This window comes from Parambassis ranga, chromosome 24 (assembly GCF_900634625.1).
Source record: "Parambassis ranga chromosome 24, fParRan2.1, whole genome shotgun sequence".
Taxonomy (NCBI): Eukaryota; Metazoa; Chordata; class Actinopteri; family Ambassidae; genus Parambassis; species Parambassis ranga.
In genome coordinates, this window is record NC_041043.1 from 11,916,234 (window position 1) to 11,939,071 (window position 22,838).

Below are 22,838 nucleotides of genomic sequence, written 5' to 3' on the forward strand. Positions count from 1 at the left end.
GTTCACGGGGACAGTGTCCGGATCGCGTACAAAAGCCATATGTAAACAACCATCGATCTACAACAGCATGTGCGCATCCTAAACGGACTCTGTATATTACGAGGCGCCACCTAGTGGTTTGGAGGACAACAAACAAGCCGGGTTAAGCTGGATTGAGCACGTACACATGCGTGTGATAGCCGGATTTGAAAACAGGTCTGAACGTATCCAGCTTAAAGGCTATCCAGATTCAATCCTAGCTAGATTGACTTTCTCCAGTGTGAACAGGGCCTAATATCATTTAACCTGCTAATCACCTACAGCCAACTACAGTGTACAGCTATGGTGAGAAACCACACCTATGACTTGCACATGGCTCTGCTGTATGGCTCGTACACATAGATCTGTAATGTGGAACTGTACCAGGTGATGTCCAAAAATAAGGAATGGAACATTATGTCACTCTGATTGAAATGTGACACATTCTGTACCACTGGGGAGGGAAAAGGCAGCTGTCAGTGTGGTAGATGCTTCAGATATCACACCTGGAGATGAGTTTAGAGGCACAACATGCGCATTACCACATGCAGTCAGCCTAGGCTGCAGGTTTAGAGCTAGAGTACATTTAGTCTCACTGCTGTCGTGACCATGTTCAGTAGAATGAAATATGCACATATTGTAAACACACACAAACATGGAAACACTTCTGATGAATACACACAAAATCCAGACTTTCCTGCAAACACTGGTTTGTTATGGAAGAAAGAAAATGCAGTATAGACCCTGGTCCCCTGCTTACACTGACACACACACACACACACACCTCCCAGGCTATTACTGTTTGACGGCGTCAAGAGAGACAGCACATTTGAGTCTAAGAGTCAGTCGGATTGACAGTTGAGCTGGAAATAGATGTGAAGACACGGCTGAGGGATGGAGGGATGGAGGGGAATCTTGATATCAGAGCAGAGCAGATAACTTTATGCCCTTTCAACAGCAGGAACAGCTCTGTCACATTTCAGGCACTGCAGTTAGCCCGGTGTTAACACCTACTCTGACTGTACAACAAAGTGTAATGACAAAGTGCAGAGGACCCCTACCAGGAAAATCACAGTTACAGTTAATCCTCAGAAGCTACTAAGAAATATTGTTACTCATTGTCACAGTGGATGTTTCTAAAGCTAAATATGCAGCAAAGACACCGTTGTCTTGGCTCTTCTGCTGCTCTTTGTTGTCAATGTGAAGGGTTAAGAACACATGTAATGCTAGTGTACTAAACAGAGGCTGTGAGGTTCACAGGAGAAACTCTGTGCCTCAGCTCTTCTTCCACAATTACTGTTGCTGTAGCTGTGGATCGGTAGATTAGAGAAGTTCCTCTGTGTCCTTTTTCTCTGTACATAATGCAGAGTTAGACCCACTACAAATAACATTTCATTTATTAAAGGTGTAAAAACCAAAGTGTAAAATCGTGGCATTTCTTTCTTTGCTTTAATCAATGTTAAATTTTGCTGTAATTAACGAACTGTCAATGCCACTTTGTCTTTATGCTAAGCTAAGCAAACTGCCAACTCTGGCTGCTGTTTTACGTTTAGCATAAAAACAAAGTGGCATTGACAGTTTGTTAATTACAGCAAAATTTGTTAAGATTAAAGGAATTTTTTTTTTTTACATTAGTAGTTCTGGTTTCATTTAACGTGTATAAGTGGAGAAAATCAGTGTAATTAGATTACTTAACTTACAAGGCAAAGGCTGCACATTCAATATGTTTTCCAGTAATAATTGTAGTCTTTAAAATCTTTGCATGAAGAGTCAGGCTGAACAGACCCTTCATCACTACTGTCATCGTCTGACTGTACAGCTACCCATCTTCTGAAAAACCTGCATGTGTATCCATACTGCCTTCTTCTTCTTCTGGCGCCTTCATTACCCTTCCTTTTAATCTTCCCAAGCAGGCCTTCGCCTCTTCATCAAAGGTCCGCAGCACATGACATCATGTCCTGGGGGTGTTTATATTTTTGAGTACAGGTTTGTGTCAGGTTAAACTCCCCTTCAAGTTTTCTTTAAACGTTCAAACAGCATGCCCATCTCTTCGGATAAGTGAAAACAATCACGTCTTGCGTGATTGTGCTGCACGGTCGCAGCTGGTGCATGCTGTGAGTGAGTGAACAAACACTCAGCATGACAAGAGAAGTGACACATCAAACCGCAGCCATAAGACGTCCAACCCCACCCTCCCTCCCTCGCTCTTGTTATTACCTCCTCGTTTCTTGCTGTCTCACCATGTCAAAGGCAGCCAAGGTTGTCTTTCCTGCTTGTTTTCAGAGGTCACTAAATGCTGCCTGATTGGGTCTGGTCAATTTTTCACACCTTTGTTTTCTATTCTTGTTCTGCACGTCTCTCATTCCCTGTAAACATCTTCTGTCGCCCTCTCTCTCTCTCTCGCTCTCTCTCTCTCTCCCTGAGCTAAACTCAGCTGAGAGCTTAATTGGAATTACCGTACACGTACAATGCCTACTACATAATGCATGGTCGAGCCTTCTTTTATCATTTAAATCATAAAGCTTCTTTGGAATGCCAGACAACACACAACCATCTCCTTACCTCCTCCTCTCATCCTTTTCTTCCTCTCCTCAGGCTCTGCTCCTCATCTCTCCATCCTAGCTGTCTCTAGGCTTTAGTGGCACTCCAAACTGATCGCACACACACACTCACACTCCAAACAGCCCTTTTTCTACAACTCAACGTGATTGAAGGTGACAGAAGAAGAAGAAGATGTAAAGCCCCCCCAAAAAAAGAACTAAAATAACAATGAGGAGGGAAAAAAAAGGATTGTTGTGACGCACAACAGCAAACAAACACATGCATGCATGAAGCATGGAGTCAGGGTTTACCGGACTGAGCTGCAAACAACACAGAGCTAGATTAATCGGACCAATATGGCAGAAAAGCCTCAAACAAGCCCACTTGAACAAGCAATTAGACACATAATCACTCAATCAAACAGACGCCTTTTATCCTCACAGCGTTGGGCAGATGGACAAGGTGTACATGATTCTTTAGAGAGGCCTTGGTGCTCTTTCTAACTTGATTACTCACACACACAAGGACACACGCAAATCAAAACAAGCAATAAATGCAAAAAAAGATGAGGATGAAGGAAAAGATGAAGCATTCAAATCATGAAGTATCCATTCTTGTAACCACAAATGGACCACTCTTAGTATTCTAGCAATGTTCCGGCTATCTGTCACTTTTGTCACATTTTCCCTTTCATACATTTCAATATAACCGACGTTGCCTTACGTGTAGGGTGTACTTACACTCATTTGGTGCAATCAAAACAAACCGAGGTGCAATCGCCCAGTAAAGTGCAGCTCATTTAAACAAGTGTAAACACCATCATCCGAACCTATTGAGCGCACCGGGCATATATAAACCAACTTCAAACAAACCCTGGTGACTGAAATATGAAGCACACACAGGCTGTGGTGTAACATCATGTGTCAAGTGATGCAATAGGAAGGCACCTTATTTATGTTTGGCCAAATCCAAGAAATCACATTTAGCCCAGCATGCTGCATTACTGTGGAGGTTTGGCTACAAGATATAAGGCATACAAACTGGCCAATCAGGTTGTGACCACAGCCATAGGTGTGGTTGTATGTGAAAATTCCTTGTGTACAGTAACTAACCAGAAACCAAGATGCACACAAGAAGAGTGCTATTTTCAGCAATCTAATGCATACTAAAGACAACATTCATTTCTGGAGCTAAAGCTTAATTAACAAGCTAGACACCGCTTATAAAATCTGTTGTCATTTCAGATGGGAAGTGTGATGCCTTCCTGTTGTTAAAAAAAGCTGAGGGAAAGTACATCTGTCTGTTTTTGTGAACAGAACCTTTGCCATCACCAGCGAATAAAGCACAGAGAAGAAAAGCAGGATATAAAAAGAAGTAAAGAAAGCACAGCAGCTGCAACGTGCTCCAACACTTCACTGCTGCAGACCTCGCCGTGGATTGCTATTGTGTTTACATAAGAGTGTGCATGTTGTGTGCAAAATGCACACTCTACGTTGTTCAAATGGCTCATTCATATTAACAGGTTGGTTCTTATCGGCCTCTATCTTTATAATCCATTCGTCAGGCTGGCTTTCTGCTCGTATGCCCCGCTGTTTTTCTTAATGATCCATACATCTTCACTAGGATGAACAGAGCGGGAAAGGGAAGCACAGGAAAGGAACAAAGGAAAGTTTCTGCACCTAAAGAGGGGAAATAAAGTACGCCTTGTTTTTTTCTGCATGTCTTTCTTCAATACCTGCACTCTACCTTTGTCTCGCTTTCAAATCATCTCCACTACTCCCACTCCTTTCCTCTTCCCTTTAGTTCTCCAACGCCCACTCTGGTCTGCGCAAATGGAGCTTAGCACGCCTCTTTAGCTAAACACAGTGAATGTGAATGGAAATGAAGACATATCTCACTGAAGCCCTTTTCTCATTTACTTTTTGTGTCAAGTGGTTTTCTTTAATGCTATTTTAATTAAAAAACTAATCTTCTTTTTTTTAATCATTATCTCAGGTGGGAGATCTCCTCCTCCCTGGAGTAAAAAAAAATGTTGATGGTGAGAGAAACAATGATGAACACTAATCTGTGACATCAGATACAGAGCAGAGTGTCAGAGATAGTACAGTGGCAGCGGGGCAGTGCTTGAAGATAAGGGCTGCCAATCAATGAGAGTGGTTTGGATAATTTAAGGGTGCAGAGTGGCCGAAATCAACCTTAGGCTTAATTTTTTAACCTTTTACTCTTTCTGGTATGACGGGATGAAACCTCGATGAAACACAGAACAGCAACAGTTCAGTAGCACAGTGTCACTGAGTTTCTGTTTAATCAAGCTGAACTAAAATCCATTATTTCTGATCCTCCTGATATTGATCTGCTGTGGGCTACTGTACTGTAGCTGTTGACAAGTGCACGCTCTGCTGGATCTGATAACACAAGTGCTGTCCTCTTCTAGAACAGCAACAGTACAAACTGGTCAAATGAGTGTGAAAAAAAAACACTTATCTGGTGGTTTGTTGTGCAGGCAGGTGGAGAATGGTGATGAGGGGTGTCAGAGACAGCAAACTGCTTTGTAATTAGGGATTTAAAATTGACTCGTCAGTGGTGCTGATTAACAGAGCTCAGCTGGTTAACAAGCCTTTAAATGCACAGCAGGACAAAGTGGCTTCTTATAATTGAGTTAAAATCACCTTAATCATCTCTTCATTTGTCGATATTTAATCTGATTGCCTTTTCAAGCTGTACTCCACATAACTACATAACTATAAATGACATCAGGATGTTGATGTTTCAGATTTTCAGACCTCCTCCCTCTGTTTTATATAACTCACTCTAATTATAATTCAATCTTGCATAATTATGGGAATGGCCACTTTAAGGGGCAGGTGAGGTGGACAGGCTCAACCTCTTTGCCTGTATTTGGATTAACCTGGAGTTTAGGCGGAGTAAGGTTTCTAAAGGGTCTTTAGGACTGCCACTTATCAGCCTTAGACTCCCTCTGACCTAAGGTATGTTGACTTTTTAACCCAGTTTCATTTCTCTAAATCTATTTTTGTGTTTTATAACATTATAAACAGACATTTTTAATCAGAAAAAAACTGCTTGAAAGCACATTAACAGAAAAGGCTCTGATGAGTGCACATACTCATGAAAAGAGAGAGATGCTCTCACTTCTGGAGAGGCACACAGACAAACAAGCACACACATGCACACAACTCCACAGCGAGCAACAAACCAACACATTATCAGATGTATTAGATGTAAGATAATTCCTCTCTGTCGCTGCGGATGTTATCTTCAGATGAACACTGTTCTATGCTGCTCTGAACGTGCCCCCTGTTCAGTCACTTCTTAGGTGGTGAGATTATTTCTCAAAGCAGTGCGACACACTGTCTTAATCCATTCATGCATCCCTTCTCCAACTCCTCCTGATTTATCCTTTCTGTGCTCATAACTTCTCGTAACTTTGTAGCTCCTGACTTCAGACTCTTTCTAACTTTGAATTCTTCTGCATTTGCTGTCTTTTTAATTTCCTCCTCATCCTATTTCAGCCTTTCAACACCCCGTCTCTCTTTTTGCTTTCCTCGTACCACCTCTAAATCACCTAACGTGTGTCTCTTGCCGCCTCCAGCACCTTGCCTCCCTCGGTTCTGCTCTCTTTTCTCTCTAGTATAAGAGCAGGTGTACCAATATAGGAGCTTGATCGTTTCATTTAATAGAGGCTCTGTCACTTAATAGCAAGGCTTTCTCTTATCTGATCCAGAAACAAAGAGAGGGTCTGCTGGGTCTGAGAGGCCTACTTTGTGACAAATGCTTATCTGATGGGAGGAACAGTGGAGAGCGGCCCGCACAGTCTTCAGTGATTTGCTACTTTATCTGATGGTGGCCATCTAAACTTAAAGAGGGCAGTTAGCAAGTGGATGAATGCTGGCATATTTCAAAGTTGAGATTATTTTGTCAAATTTAATTGAAACTTTTTAAACAGTCTTAATAAAAATTCTATTTTTTTTTCACCTTTGAGTTTAAAGAAAAGATTTATGGCACATATTTTAAGCCATTTTTAAAGCACAAATGCAAAATATTTTCTAGTTCCAGTATCTTCTATGTGATGATCCCCTGGTCTTCACTGTTTTTATAGCAATGTAAACTGAAAACATCTGGGTTTTGACAGGTTAAATTAAAATAAATAAATATTAAACTCCCTTTAGGCTCTAGGAAGCTGTGAAGTACAATTTTCACAGGTTTTACAGCCTGAATAATTAACAGAAATGTTTGCATTCATGCAGTAGGATTCCATTTGATGAAGTGCATTTGAACATGGTTGATGCAGACCTAATGATGCATTTCATTTGAACAGGAGAAGCTGGACGTTTTAATTCCAGGTGTGATATTTCAACTGGAGTGACCCCACAGTCGAGATATATCTGACTTGGAAAGTGAGAGAAACTTTCCTCGAATGTTTTGGTTTCCAGAGTTCTTGTGGAATGTGGCTGCGTTGTCATGTTCAGCTCTGACTTTCAACTTCAAAGATAAATGGAACAGTTTTGTGTTCTATGATAGGAGGCTCTGAGAGGTGAATTACACCGTGTGAGAGCTTAATAAGTTAAAAGAATTTTAGAGGAAGGAAAGACTGACTAGGTACAGAACTCACACTCTAGGTGAACTTAAGGTAGGAGCGTCTGAAGGTGCATCCTCAGGGGAGCACAATCCCTGCCTTATATAACCACTTACTGTGTCCATGCTGTTAATCTGGTCCAGAGTCAGCTTCCGCAGTTGCTCATCGCCGCTTTCAGACATCAGTTTGAGCGCAGGCTGCTGGAGGCTCGGCCGATTTTGGAGCAGCAGTGTGGCTATGTGTCTGATGCACTGGAGAGGAAAAGGAAAGAGAGATGAATGGGTACATGTGTAGACGAGTGGATGAAAGGAGGAGGGTATGTGATAAAAGCAAAGGTAGAATGGAAATGGGGAAGGGTAAATCAGAAGACAGTTAAAAAAAGAAGAAGAGAAAAGCAGAGACGGAGGGAACAGTGAAGGTTAATCGATGCACATACTGTACAGACACCAGGCACATAATACTTGTAAAAAAGGCTTACACACAAACATGTGCGCACACCACACACACGCACAGGGCTGTTGCAGTTCCGTCCGGTAATGTATGGATATCACAATGCAATCTGACTCCCCATGCTCTGGCGCTTTCATTCCAGCAGATTCAAATTAAAGCTGTTCAGAACAGAGTAAAAGGCCCCCCCACACCCCACTCAACCCCCCTTCTCACACTAATATTAGACAGCCAGGCAGACACTAGCCTATTCACACTGAATAGCATTAGTGCTAAACTAATATCACAGTCAGCTGGTCCTAGACATACAGAATGGCATTTGGCTTAGTACTGCATGGTGCTCAGTAGGGCATGAATAGCATTAGGGGCTGTCAGATATCAAAGAAGGGCTACTGCATATAGTGCAAAAAGCACTGAGCTGATGCTAACACTTTGCTGTGGGTTACATGCTTAATAGCTTTAGGCTCTTTTAAGATGCGAGGTGATGCTGCAGGGGTAGCTTTACAGAATACAAACGGGCTTGTGATAACAATGGTGATGACAATGGTGGTCAACTTATATAATGTGCAATTTCAATTAATTTTTTCCTTGATGTGCTGAAGAAGTAAAAAAAGTCCCACTAAACATTCGCAAACAATACAGAGTGTTTGTTTCTTACCTGCACTGGGAGCTTGTGTTTGGTGTTATAGAGGGATCTCACCATGGTGACCACCTGCTGACCCAGGTCTAACTTGACCTCTGACCCCTGGCAGCGGGTCAACAGGGACGAGGTTAGGACAACCCAGGGGTTAAGTTCCGACTCCGCCCTGCAGACAAAGAGTAAGACTTTTTAATAGTGCGTGCAGTCTTGTGATGACCTTCAACATCTTCTGTGATTAACATTAAGGAAAGAAATGTTAAGATTCTGCATGTTACTTGCTGTTACTAAGCAAAATAGTGTTTTCCTGTTTGTGTGTATATCCATTCTCTAGATATTTCTCCTTACATAGTTATGACAATAAATAGACTACTATATATATTTTATGTGCATTGGCATATTGCATGAAAATGTACATCTGGTTAATCAATAATATAAATATAACAACTTCAACTTCACTCAAACCACTGACTGACATGAAAGCTGACAGAACGATCCAGGGAGGTTTACAGATAAACTAATGAGTTCTGACATCGACATGAAAGCAAGGCTGAAAGATGTTTGACCACAATACTCCTGCAGTTAATATTAAACACTTCATCTGTGTGAACACCGGGAGGACAGCTGCCAACACTGACAGGCGTCACTCTGTTTACACGCTCCTCAAGACCTTTGCTAATGCCTCTAGAGTAACCGATTAGATCCCGCCAAGGCCAGCAAATGCCAGTGATGTGAAGGCAATATGACCTTCATGGATCTTTATTATTACTTATCCATCACAGGGGGAAAAAAAGACCAAAACCACAGAACAACTTATTAACTGGTTATAGCCTTGACCCTAATCCATCCATCAATCTATCAGATCAATAAGTACAATAGACAGTCGCAGCAGTAGCAACAGTCAGAATGCATCGTGACTATTACTTATTTTATTCAATGCATGGGGGGAAAGTCTTCTATTAGACACCAATGTAAAAGAGGAAAAGTGTTTATAAAATACAAGTCAGCAGTGTTGGAAAGTTGTGTTTGTGATTAACATGACAAGCAGTGCATTAAATATTAAATGGAGAGTGAGGAGGGGAAAAATCTGAGAGGAGGAAGGCTGTGTATCATTCTGAGTGTTTCAAATGATAATGTGCAGATGGAAACATGCTGATTAATCTTTGCTTATGTGATGAGAAGTAGAATTTTTTTTTTTTTAAATCTGATGCCAGATCAGGCTGCTGAAGTGGTTTTTGAGCGGGTATGTAAGAAGTCAGCTGTGTGGTAAGCACCTATGAGTGTATGCATCTCTGCAGAAGAAGTGTGTGTGTGTGTTAGTGAGAGGAAAAATAAAGAGACAGAGGATCATAAAAAAAAGAGACAAGAGACAGCGGGGAGAACAGCAGGCCTCCAGTGTGTGTCTGTCAGTAGAAAAAGCAGCTCTCCATCTAACTACCGGGGAGTCGTGTCCTGACAAGCTGCTTCACCTTTGGATAAGGCGGCCAGGAGAACAAACAAAGTCCACTTGTGCTCCTGGCAGCTTCCTGTGCTTTTTCCAGAGGACTGCTGCATGCTACTATGAGTGTCTGTGCGCTCGCCAAATCTGTCACAGGGTGCAGTGTGAGTCACAGCCAGCCTCCATTCGTGCTTTGAATCATGACTCAGTTTATGCGCACAGACTAGAGGATAAGCTTTTAAAATGCAACGCCGAACGCAGCACCCAAATCCACGCTCCTCATGCGGTCAAATCCTGACTTTACAGGTGATGAACACACTTCCTGCTCGACCAGGATTACATGCTGAGTCAGTCTGTGGTTGAGGTGCACAGAACTCAAAGCATCTTAAATGAGGCATTTGAAGGTTAAGTTATTCTGAGTTTTGTGTCCCAAATTATGAGCAGGAGATGTAGCAGAGCAGGTGAAATGCACAGTGGACACAGCACAGACCTGAATATCAGGCCCCTGCGCCTCAGTGTAGCTGGAGTTTGAGCAACTTGCTGCAAATTAGCTTGACCTATTTTATGAAGGAAGACTAAGTAGATAAGAAAAGCAAAAAAAACATGATCCCACGCTGAGTTTGCACTTGAATTAATATCTGAAATGCATCTGAATGTCAGCTGTATCGGTCTGCAGCCGACAGTCCTCACAGTCTAACTACAGCTGCTACACCGACACTAGTATTTCATTTTGTGTTTTTTTTTTTATTTAGAAAATGATCCAATATTACATATATGTGAGAAGCTAAAGCATGTTAAACCTTTGCTTTCAGTATCATCTCTACAGCAACAACGACTGAAGGTTCAACTGTTGATCAGCCGGCCACAATGTTAGCCCATTGTTCAGTACAGTACAACTACAGTCTGGGAGGTTTGTAAACGGACTTGGGTGGTTGTTGTTGTCTTGCTGCACTTTGTCTCAAGCTCATAGACAGATGTCCTACAATTTAGAATTCATTGTTCCATCAATGCTGGCCGGTCATCCTGGCTCAGATGCAGCAAAACAGGCCCAAACTATGATACTACCAGCACCATGTTCAACAGGTGGGAGAGGTTCATTTACTGGGATGCAGGGACATCCTTTCTCCCAACATTAGGCTTCTCATTTAAGCTGAATAATCATCAAACTGCAGACAGGCAGCAGTGGTTTTATGGAGAGCAGTGAAATGACAGTGAAATATTTCAGTTTTAGTTCTTTGATTGGGTCCTCTTTTTACCGCTGTCAGGACTTTTGATGATGTTTGTGTCATATTTAGGCTGAAGAAAATTCTAAAGGGTTTACAAACTATCAAACAGCACCGTATATGTAACGATAACTCCATTACAAAAGGACTGAAGACTAATAATCTTGTCTATGCTTACTCACAAATTTTTCATTCCATTCACTTCACCGCCACAACTCAAAGAAAACACTTTCCCTTTGAGTTGAAAACTGTCTCTATGCCTGCAAATGTATTTTCACATCCCCATCAAGATTCTTTCCCTTGCGTTTGATCACACAAAACAATAACAGCCTGAAAAATGATCCGAACTGACACACAATAAAAGGTGAGAGCAAAAAAAAATACAGTTGGGCAGATCAATTTGTCTCTTATCCCGAGTCGTGGGGAGGCGAATGATTCTGCATCTAATGGCTTATTTCCACTTTTCCATGGACCCAGGAGCCACGTCAGGAAGTCAGCAGCTATAGCTGCAGGGACTATGGTTCAAAGTAACAGTAATATCAGAAAATACATGCTCTAAAGTTCTTATTATGATCAAACATTGCCACTGTGGCTGCTGCACAGCTTCATTCACACAACACAGCGAGAGCGATTATGTGGATTTTTTTTACAGTTATGTTGTAGCCTTCCTGTATAATCTACAGTGATATTTTCTATTTTTGCCAAGGCAGTTAAATATGTACCAAACCTTTTGAATGTATTCATCAATATCAGAGTCAGAAATACTTTATTAATCCCAGAGGGAAATTGCATTGGCCTTGACTGACCCAAATCTAAACAGAATTTAGTCCCTGAGTTAGCTGCCGTGTTTCTTCAATTACAGACATAGTTAATTAATATTGAATCTCTCTTTTAATGTAACGCAATTATATCACACTGCTCTACAGATAACATAACCACGTGTGTGTCTATACATAACTGCATACAAATCAATGGAAGTTTCCTGGAGAAGAACTCTACTTTAAAGTGGTGGATCTGCTTTGATTGAGCTGGAAGCATAAACGTTAGACAGCATAACCCTGCATTGTCTCTGTGGTCCTCAGCGTATACGGCTCACTTTTAATCAAGAACAATGGAGCAGGAGAAGAGCAATCACATCATTAGGCACTTATCGATAATACAAGCAACATTCGCAGAGACTCTTAAGACACCAGCTGGTGTAAGAAGCCCAGCGCCTGGAGCTCTGAGACTTCTAACTATAAAATTCTACAATATGTGCAGCCGAGTGATTCACAATGCAATTATCATTTCTAAGTCTTAGTAAAAAAAAAACACATTGAATATAAATTTCTCATTTAAAATGATGCCTCTGATTTCCAAAACAAACACTGGTGTTCGGTGTTTCTGTGAGTGAGTGTAAAGCAACAAAAGACACAATGTCAAATGCAAATAAAAGGCTCTGAAATGTCATAGCCTGTAGGGGCTTTTACATTTTTACAGCTTGTGTTACTTCCTATACACATGAATATGGCTGGAAACTGCAAACATGGTCCCACAGTAAGATCCCACTTTCATATGGCTTTAGAGAATACCAGGCTACAGCACAGACTGGACTTAGGCACCCAAATATTATCTTTAAACTTTTAAAAGTTGTATTTTTCATTCCTAAGCTGTACTAAAAGCTTTAAAAAAGGGAGAAAATAAGAAAATATATGTCTTACACTTCCTCTTTCATCATAGGCGGCCATGCTTGTAGGAGGAGCATGAGCAACTGAAAGTCATCCCACTTCTGTGCCGCTTCCAAGAGCTTGTGGAAAAGGGCGAATCGTTTGTCCTCGTTCTCCACATCTTCTATCTGGATCTGAGTAAAAAAAAAAAAAGCAGGACATGAGGAAGGTGACATCACACACAAAGGCTACGAGAAACTTTATCCACTGGGACATAAATTTGGTAAAACAAAGGGTGTTCAGGAAGATTTATGTTCTGCTACATGTAGATCGTACACAGATATAATGATAAGTGCATCATTCACTGTGAAGCTCATTCAGTGATCGATTGTGTCGGCCACTTTTAGGACACCCAAAATAGGATGGCAAGTTTTCATTGATCTGAAAAGATGCTCCCAACAAATGTGACACCCTAATGATTGCAGTTTGTGGGGAGGTTTTCCTGCCAAAGCAAGATCTGAATGAACTGCACACAGAGTCAATTTAAGCCGCTATGAATCCCTTCAAAGCTCCAAATAAGGCACAGAATGGAAGGAACACTGCTTGATGTGTAATGACACATTTCATTGTTATTCTGAAGTAAAGTCGCCTGTGGCTAAACGTATTCCATACTGCTATGAGAAAGAGACTGATTGATTGAGGGACAGAGCGTGAGAAAAGAGAATGAAAAGGAATGAAGAAGGGTTAATGTAAAAAAAAAATGAGAGGAGGAGGCGGCGGAGGGAAAGTAATTAATTTTCTTCTCAAAGGTTGGCTTCTAGTGCGATTTAACAGTTCACAGAGCAGCTGATTTCTGAGGGGAAAACTACAACCTGCCAAAGCATGGCTCCTGCAAAGACAGGCTGTGTCACACACACAAACACACACACACATCCCTTACAGCCAGACTTATAAAACAGTTTCAGACTCATCTCACATTTACAAGACTTGTTATCTCTAAAAACAACTAATAACAGTTTATTTTAACCAAACACAAGAAAACTGTTGTCAATATAAAAGTATATAAATATGGACGAAGCTTCTGTGACATCACCCGTAAGTTTAAGAAGCACCATTTTGAGTGTGGAAGGTGTCACCATGTTGGCAGCACTGCGGTGCAGCGTGAGTGGAGGTGAGGTGAGCAGGTAGTTGCTGTCAGCACCTTCAAAGCTGTTAAGCCCATAATTATGCATAACTTAATATAAGGAAATATAAGGAAACTAAACAAAATCACCTCAGTACAGTACAAAAGAACTTCCTGTATGATCTATGTCAATCCAGTCTCTCTTTAAATACACATTTATATAATGTTTGCACCGATGGCTTGAGTGATAATAATAAAAGGTGTTGTGATGTTTAGGGCCTATTTTACACGCTAAAACAAAATCCTTCATCTTGCTCATCTGTTTACTTGATCATCAATGCATGGTGCGCTTTGATGATCAAACAACTATTTACTTGCTATTTTAATTATGCTACAAACATTTGATACAAATTATCCCACGGACGAGTGTTTATTAAGGAGCACTCACATCGGCTGATGTTATCTGATACTCCCAACGGCTTCTGAGATATTAGATGTGATAAACATCTAATTTATTCATAAAAGCACATGATAAATAACTGGCAGCACAACAAACCCATGCATAGCGATGTAGTCGATTGGCTTTTGAGGTGGGGGTGGTGGGGGTGGTGGGGGTGGCGGGGGGGTGGATGGAGCAATAAATGAGTAAAGCTTAAACTCAGGACCCTCTGGAAATGGAGGTCATTTGGGAAACAGAAATGGAATCTTAACTACCTGTAAAAAGCCCTCACTGCAATCTAAAGCTCTCAAATCCATCACTGAATGTAAACTGCAACCCAGTGCCTGTTCATCATATTTATCGCCTTACTGCATTATGAATACTGAACACCGTCTAACTATTGAAGCATTTTCTGAGTGTTATGGACACATTTATTCATTGTTTGTTACAAATACAAAGACCTTGGTTATTTTCAATAATATTCAGATTACATGCTCCCTTTGTGTGTTTATATATATATATTGCAAACACACAAAGATATTACGCACAAGAACAAGTCTGCAAACACACACATCAAATGTCACCTACAGTCGACCACAAATTAAATCACTGCCAATTACTATGTGGCTGTGAGGCTTTTATTTTCTTAACAAGGCAGGATGGCAATTAATTATGGCTAGTGATTAAAATCAACATTTCCTCTGTGGCGTTGTACAAAGAACACAGTGCAGGAGGGCAAAGGAGGCGGGAAGTGGTGAAGGGGGCGGGGGCGAGGGGGCCGAGACTGTCAGCCAATACCATAACATTTAGCAGGGGACTGCTCACACATTAGATGGAAACACATTCTCTCCCACTGAAAGCGCTGATTTACTCAAACATATATTTATACTGTATGCTGTTCTGCCCACCTTTCTGTATGTGTGTGTGTTTCAGGACACTCAAATACTTCTTCTGGTCTGATGTATCATCCAAAGACAAATCTATGCTCTATTTTATTTCTATAATTTAATTTTTTCATGGGTCATTTGCACTTTTTCTTCATTTTTTTTTTGAGCAGCATTCCCTGCTTTTTGCCTTTTCAGTATGGATTTGTCTGCATGCCTAAATGGTGTGCATAGAGCTCCAATAAAAGTGATAAAAAGCACAAGCAAAAGTGCCATCTTTAACATCATCTGCTGGAACATAAGTAGCAATCATTACCACAACCAGCTTTGTGCTGGAGAAAAGATGCGTCCAGGGACACATCACACATATTGATGACCTACATTCACCATATAGGTCTACAAAGTTCAAAGATTCATCACTAGCCCATCCACTGTGCAGTACTTGTCTTCTTAAAGTCAGAAAACTGACCTAGTTTGAGACTTTTTTTGTGTCTCAGCAGTGTTATGGTGGGTCCTTTTTTTGCATGCGTTCTACCAAAATTGCTGCAGACCTCACATTACAGAGGTGCCATTGCTTTATCCTGGGCTTAGCACACTGCTCATGATGATTGTGACTGGTTTGATAAAAAATGTTTTTTCGTCCTAAATAATAATGGCTGCAGCTCAACCATTTTTCTGGTTATGGGAAACTAATCCCATATGAGCTGATTAATAATGTCACTAATACCTAAACCAAAGAGTAGGAGACACATAAAAGAAGGAAAGAAAACATGGAGTATGGGTACATGTGAATAATTTCCATTACAGATAAGGTATACACACAAGTGCACACATGCCCATGAGAGGCAAAAAAAAGAATTAAGGATTAATATAGGAAAACGTGCATATTTTCTGTCAACACAGCTACTCATGTACACCGCTCATACTGAGAGGTCAGGAGCACATAATGATATGCTAAAAAAACAATGCTGTGCAACAGAGAGGATTACATGTACACAGGCAAACAAAAAAAAAAGCTGCTGGTTCTCACCGGCTGCAATTTCAGGCATCAAAACCATTTTATTTATTTATTTTTTCCCCCCTGTGCCAGCACAGAAAGCTGCGCTGCTGAATTATGCCTGCTGCATGCTCACCCACTGTTACTCTGAGTAGCCATGCTTTTAGCGACATGATACACAGGGACACAGAAAGTGAGAAGAAAGCATGGAAATGAAGTAAGGAAACAGGGGGGCGTAGGTTGAAGTAAATGGAACATGACAACTAGTAGTTACCAGCAGCTGCTTTATTACTCTCTGACAACCTTTTACTTTTCAGCACAGGACTAAGTGAAAAACGGAACGCATGTGAACTTGTGTGTTGCAAAGTGATACTGTAACATTTCATTTCACCCATAGCTCTTATTTAGTGAGTTTTATATATATAGATATCTTTTGTGTAAGAGCAGAAGACAGAACGAGCCTTTACCCCAAACAGCCTGTGTAGACTGTAAATCTCCCCACTGATTAAAAACTGCAATGCAGTCTTAACCCAACCATCAGGATATGATAATAAAACAGGGTGGAAGGGTAAAAATGGGAGCAAAGTGTAGAAGTGTGAGGTGGGAGCAAATCGATTGGTAGAGCAGAAAACTGTCAGAATGCACATGGCTAAACACACGCACATTTAAACAGTGCTGACAAAAGGCAGAGATGAAGTATGAAAGACTGCAGCAGACAAGCTCAGATGATGTTTTCTTTTCATAAAATGAAGCCGTGTGAGTGTGTTTGTAGAAGAGAGAGAAGTCAAGACACATGAAAGTGGAGTCATTAATTTCTACCAAGAGTTACTAGCATGAGACTGCTTTCCTTCCAACGGGAGGAACACACACACACTCAATCAAACACATTCAGCAGAATGCCAGTGAAACACAGCTTCAATAAACCCCTGTAAAATAATTCCCTCCATGTCACAGTGTTTCCTTCAGGAAGAAACACTCACTAAATAAATAGTCCAACATCAAAGCACTCTGCAGTTGTTGTTTAAAGATGAACTGCTTTCAATGCACAGGTGACACTCAAAGGTCTAAGCTGTAGATAATTTAAGACCCCGTTCACACAGGGAAAATCAAACCGGCCAGAGCAGGATTCGGGCCGTATCTGGATATATCTGGATAGTCTGAACAAGTGAATCTAGATATATCCGGATAGATCGGCTCAAATGTGGCTCAGTGCTGAACGCAATGCAGCTAGCGAATCCCGCTAGCAACGTGATACTTCTGGTACACTGTCTGGGTCATGTACAAAAGCCGTATGTGAACAACTGTCCAACTAATACAGCTTTTCCCTGAGTTTATTTTCGAGCTACAAAGGAATAAACTGCTTTTTGAACCGGAAAAAAATGAAAGAACGAGCGACACGGGACAAAACAAAACGCACGACGCATGTGCACACGTGGTCCTACAGCACCCTGAATGGACTCTGTATATTACAAGGCGCCACCTAGTGGTTTGGAGGACAATGAACAAGCCGGATTAAGCCGGATTAAGCGCAGACACGCATGTGTGACATCCAGATTTGAAAATAGGTCTGAACGTATCCAGCTTAAAGGCTATCTGGATTCAATCCTAGTCTAGCTGGACTAACTTTCTCCAGTGTGAACGGGGCCTAAGACACACACACACACACGGTGTGTAAAGAATGGTCTGCCGTACACTAAATTGTTGAATAGTTAATTAAACATTGTATGGGCATCTGATGATTTAAACAACAACACAACGCAACAAGAGCTAATATGAGTTCTTTCTAAAATGTCCTTAGTCATTTTATCTTATGTTACTATTAGATCCACAGTCTAATAAAAGCCTGATGCTGGCAGAGAGACAGATTATACTCGCTGAGTGGGCTACATGAGTGGATACACATAAATGCTAATGCAAGAGAATATAACAGCCGAGCCATAAATTCCACCTTGATAAGGAGCTACAAGTGCAAACTGGCATGTTGGGTGAATCCATATCTAAATGGTAGAAGTGGCCCCTATCTTGAAAAAATGTCATGTTTTATTTGACAGGCTACTTCAGGTATAACTAAGTTAAGACCATTTTATTGGATATTCTATAAACATCAGCTTTGATTTCCCAGTTAGTTATTCTACAGTGTGGGGAAGTCAGCCTACACAGAAAGACCATTTTCTCCTGTCGACAAACATGCCCTACCGTGGACATTTAATTGACTACTTTATTTAATGTCAACACCTACACTCGATGCATCGTGGGTCACCACAATGCAATGTGAATGCTCAAGGTCACACTCAGGGTGAAATCCACAGAGTAATTACCATCTGAGTGAAAGGTGCTGACTGACATTTAATACAGTTTGTGCTCACGCCACTGTTGTTTAAATGGCATGAAGCACTGTCAGTTGTTCTTAAATGAGAACCGTCCGATGTGGGTGAAGGCCTTTTCTGGCTGTAATGATCTGATCTTGGTGAATGAAGCTATTGTGCTTGATATTGTGGCTGGTGGAGGTGAAAGAGAGCTCACAGGAATGCTATTTAGAGGCATTTGGGAAACGTACAGATGATTTATGGAAGATAGACTGAATAAATGGTTCCTTTCCTTCACATTGAATTGATAATTTATGAATATTCAAGCATACAAACAGAAATTTACGATGTTTTCAGTAATTTATGACGAGCTTTGACATCCTTTCATTGCAATTTTAATCAATTTTAAGAGTTGCCAAAGTTGCCAGAGTTCAACAACTATATAGCCATCTAGTGGCTGAATGGATTACAGTCAAAGTGGCAGCCTGTCATAGCCTATCAGATGCAGAAAATTGCAGTGATTGATCAATCAGGCTTACACGTCGCACGTACGCTGTGCGGTAATTAATCAAAACATGATTTAAAAACAGAAAACCTGAGTTATTTGCAGTCTGCGGAAGACAAACAGCTCAATCACTCACAATCAGCAAGAGCTGTCTGACAAATAACTCATAGCAGTTATGTGAGACATAACAATCAGTGCTGCTGGTCAAGCTACCAAGTTTCTCTGAAAGTTTAATAATTACCACTTTTAACATCAATAACTTTCATCAGGAGTTGGTTTTAGACCGCGCAGAGTCACATCTCAGCCGCCGTCTGCATGAACAAAACACCCTGTGAGTGGAATCTCTAAAGTGCTGTGGCCACAGCAGCTATGCACACAGCACATAGTCATACACAGTACATCTTCAATGTCATTCAATTTTATTTTGAAAATAATACACATGTGGCATTGACCTCACTGCATAAATCAATATTTGACCCATCTGTGCTGCCTGGTCATCACATGTTTTTATCCATGTTTCTCCAGATGATGTGGTAGTAGTTAAAAAAGTAGTTAAAAGGTTTAACTGCACAACATGGTCACACTATAGTTTACTTTTTGATATTAAATATTATTATCTTGTCCTACTATAATGGACAAAGCGGGTTAATAGAAGATGGATGGATGGATGGATGTATAGTAGGACCATCCATCCATCCATCCATCTTCTATTAACCCGCTTTGTCCTGCAGTGCAGGGTCACACGGGGCTGGATCCTATCCCAGCTAGCTTTGGGTGAGAGGCAGGATACACACTGGACAGGTCACAGGGCAACACACAGACAGACAACCATTCACACTTACGCACACCTAGGGGCAATTTAGAGTCACCAATTAACCTAGCACATCTTTAGAATGAGCAAAAATGTGCAAACTCCACACAGAAAAGCGACAGTCAGAATCGAACCAGGGCCTACTATACAGTAGGGAAACCAAGACCTCCAGCTCCCCAGCCACATCTGCCACCGCTGCCAACCCTAACTCTGGTCTGCCCCAGGGCCTCCTCCTGGATGGACATACCCAGAACACCTCACCAGGGAGGCGCCCAGGGGCAATCTGAACCAGGTGCCCAAATCCCTTTAACTGCACAGAAGCAGCGGCTCTACTCCAAGCCCATTCTCGATGACCGGTCTCCTAACCTGGTCTTTAAGGAAGAGTCCAGCCGCCCTGCGGAGGAAGCTCATTTTGGGCAACTTGTTTACACACTCTCATTATTTCGGTCACTACCCACAGCTCATGGCCATAGGTGAGAGTAGGGACATAGATCAACTAGTAAATCTAGACCCTTAACTTTTAACTAAGCTCTTGCTTCATCAAAATGGATTGAAGCAGGGCCAGCATACCAATACTTTAACCAGAGAAATGTGGCTTTAAAAAACAGACCTTTGGCCTATTGAGGACAGCATTTTCCTCAAAAACCTTTCAGCCACCCAATATTTACAGCCCTGGATGTAATTCAGATAAAAACCAGAAGCCTATGAGTACGTTCCATTGGGCTTTTGGTATTGATTGCTTAAAAACATTCCATTAATGGAATGGAATTGACATGGAACATAAGTAAATGGAAAGGACATTTATATTACTGCACTACTTTCAAAGATAGAAATGATGCCGGTAGATGTGTATTAACACACACACACACACTCACACTCAGTATATCCTCAAATAAAGCCACTAAATCCCTGTTTATGCACCACACACAGGCAAATGTTGAACACATGGCCTGTCTTTACATCTGACAAGAGCTGACCCTGTAACTGACTTGTTGAAGTAAGTGCTGAACAAATCATCACCTTGGCCCGCGATGCAGCGGCAGACAGGTTAATAATCAGTGCTACCATCACTGTCTGTCTTGGCAGCTCTCTCTCCCTCTTACTCGTCACATCTTATTACCACTGCCAATCATGACTGTGAGCTCCATCAATTCCACCTTTTTATCAAATGAGCAGCACGAAGCCAGGCTGGAATTTTTTTATTAAGTTTGCATAGATATTAAAAGAAAAATCACTATTTAACAGTATCGGTTTGCCTAATTTGAAATCCTCATTATTGTAAAAGTTTTCTGGAGTTTTTCATTATCATCTTGCTATAAATGACTCAGAGAGAACACTTTTTTCTTGCCTGGATTTTTAAGAATAATTCAGTCCTCTCTGTCTCACTTGTGCCCACATAGTAACCATCACACTGTTAATGAAACTGGGGGGGGGGTTTCTAGTTCAGCCTGTTCTAACCAGGAAAATGTAACATGAGGTTAATATTTGAGTCCTCATGTATGTATTTATAGTGCATATTTACATGTTCACAGGAACGGGGAATCACTGAGACGTCTCTTTTGATGGACCTTTGATGTTTTGACACAATCCTCATATCTACATTGATAACCATGTGTTGTAACTGGCAGATGTGTTATTCAACTAAATGGTCTTATTTATTATTTAGCTTATTGTTTAACCCCGTAAATCATGACAATGACACTTGCATAATCTCTCATATACTTCATATAATCTCTATAGAATATTATGGAGTTTATTTATTACTTCTACTTAGACTGAATTAATCTAATAAATATCTGGACATTACATTTGTTAGGCTCTTCGTAGGAATGAATTAATTTACTGGAATATCAACCATGTGAAAAACTGTAGACATGATGATACTGTAGCTTTTAGAGCCTCTGTCTCTTAAAGTGTAACAAGTGCATTAGACAAAGATTATACATATTCTGATTTGGCCCATTATTCATAAAAGAAATATTCATTTTCCTTCTGCAGTAAGTCATATTTAGTGTTATAACTCTCTGGGGCTCCCCTCCTGTAGACTTTCCATAGATGCTTAATGTTTGTGGTGTAATTATTTATGAGAAGAAAAGTCTTTTTAAACAAAATCCTGTGCATTTGGAATTATGGTACAGAAGTCCAACACAGATATTACTACTATTTGAAAATATCTGCAACACACCTCCAGGCAGTCTAATCAAGATGATGTGACTCATGAGACTACACACCTCAAGTCTCACTCAGATCAAAGCTGCATGGCTTCTTCCGGAATTTGTATGAGCTGTTAGTAAAACACAAGTGAACTTTTGCCCCCATCAACAAAACTGCCTGATAATCTTCTCTGTGACTGGGCAATTATCTCAGTCCTTGACCTGAAAGTGAGAAGAGAGACAGGGAAGGGAGAGGGAGAGAACACAGGATGTGGGCATGTCAGTGTATTGGACTGGGAGTGCCAGTGGAGCCGTGGGATGCAGAGATCTCTACGTCTGGCCTTTACTGAGTGCGCTCTGAATGAGCTCATCAATATTCATTGACCTGCTCTGGCTAATGTCCCCAGCGACGGGCAGAATAAAGTTGCAGAGGTCGCACACTTCACAAGGGGAGAGAGAGAGAGAGAGAGAGAGAGAGAGAGAGGCGGGCAGAGCGAGGGAGAAAATGAGCGATGGCGAGGAAGTGAGCGGCAGATGATAAGAGTGCAGGTTTCAGACAAAATGAGAACAAAGAGAAGCAAACACCAAAAGGGCAATGCCTCGGGGCCTGTGGGGGGTAAGGGAGTTTATTACAACTTGAAAGTGAAACACATAAAACATGCAGCGGAAACATAAGTGCAAAGATAAAGACACACGTGCCTGTGGAGAACAAACAAACTCACATATCCATGTGGAGGCAAGATATGACATGACAAGATGAGCACAAGATGGCAAATAAATACAACGTTTCTGAGCTCTCCATGTATTTGTTGTGCTTTTTTGTTGGCTCTCCCTGCAGTCTAGGGAAGATTCACCTTGTATAACATGACACCTGAGAAAACATAATGGCACACGCCACAAGAGAGGAAGAAGAGGGAGATAAGAAATGCAGGAGCTCAGAAGACAAAACACAGAAGAGGAGTGGTTAGAGAGCCAGAGCAGATCAATGTAAGCAGGATAGAACAAGCTTGTAGCTTAAAACCATCCTGACATGATGGCACAGTGGCGCACATTAATATGAAGCAGCAGACGTATTA

General features: G+C 41.1%; 1 protein-coding gene across 1 annotated transcript in view; it reads right to left on the reverse strand.

Annotated features, from left to right (window-relative positions):
- Positions 1-22,838, reverse strand: part of nbas (NBAS subunit of NRZ tethering complex) — a 130,764-nt gene that overhangs the window by 3,987 nt on the left and 103,939 nt on the right. The window contains exons 50-52 of the mRNA XM_028397428.1: positions 12,599-12,738; positions 8,259-8,406; positions 7,270-7,404 (exon numbers count right to left, since the gene is read on the reverse strand). Of these exons, the coding sequence (XP_028253229.1) occupies positions 7,270-7,404; positions 8,259-8,406; positions 12,599-12,738 (423 nt within the window). The remainder of the gene's footprint in view (positions 1-7,269; positions 7,405-8,258; positions 8,407-12,598; positions 12,739-22,838) is intronic.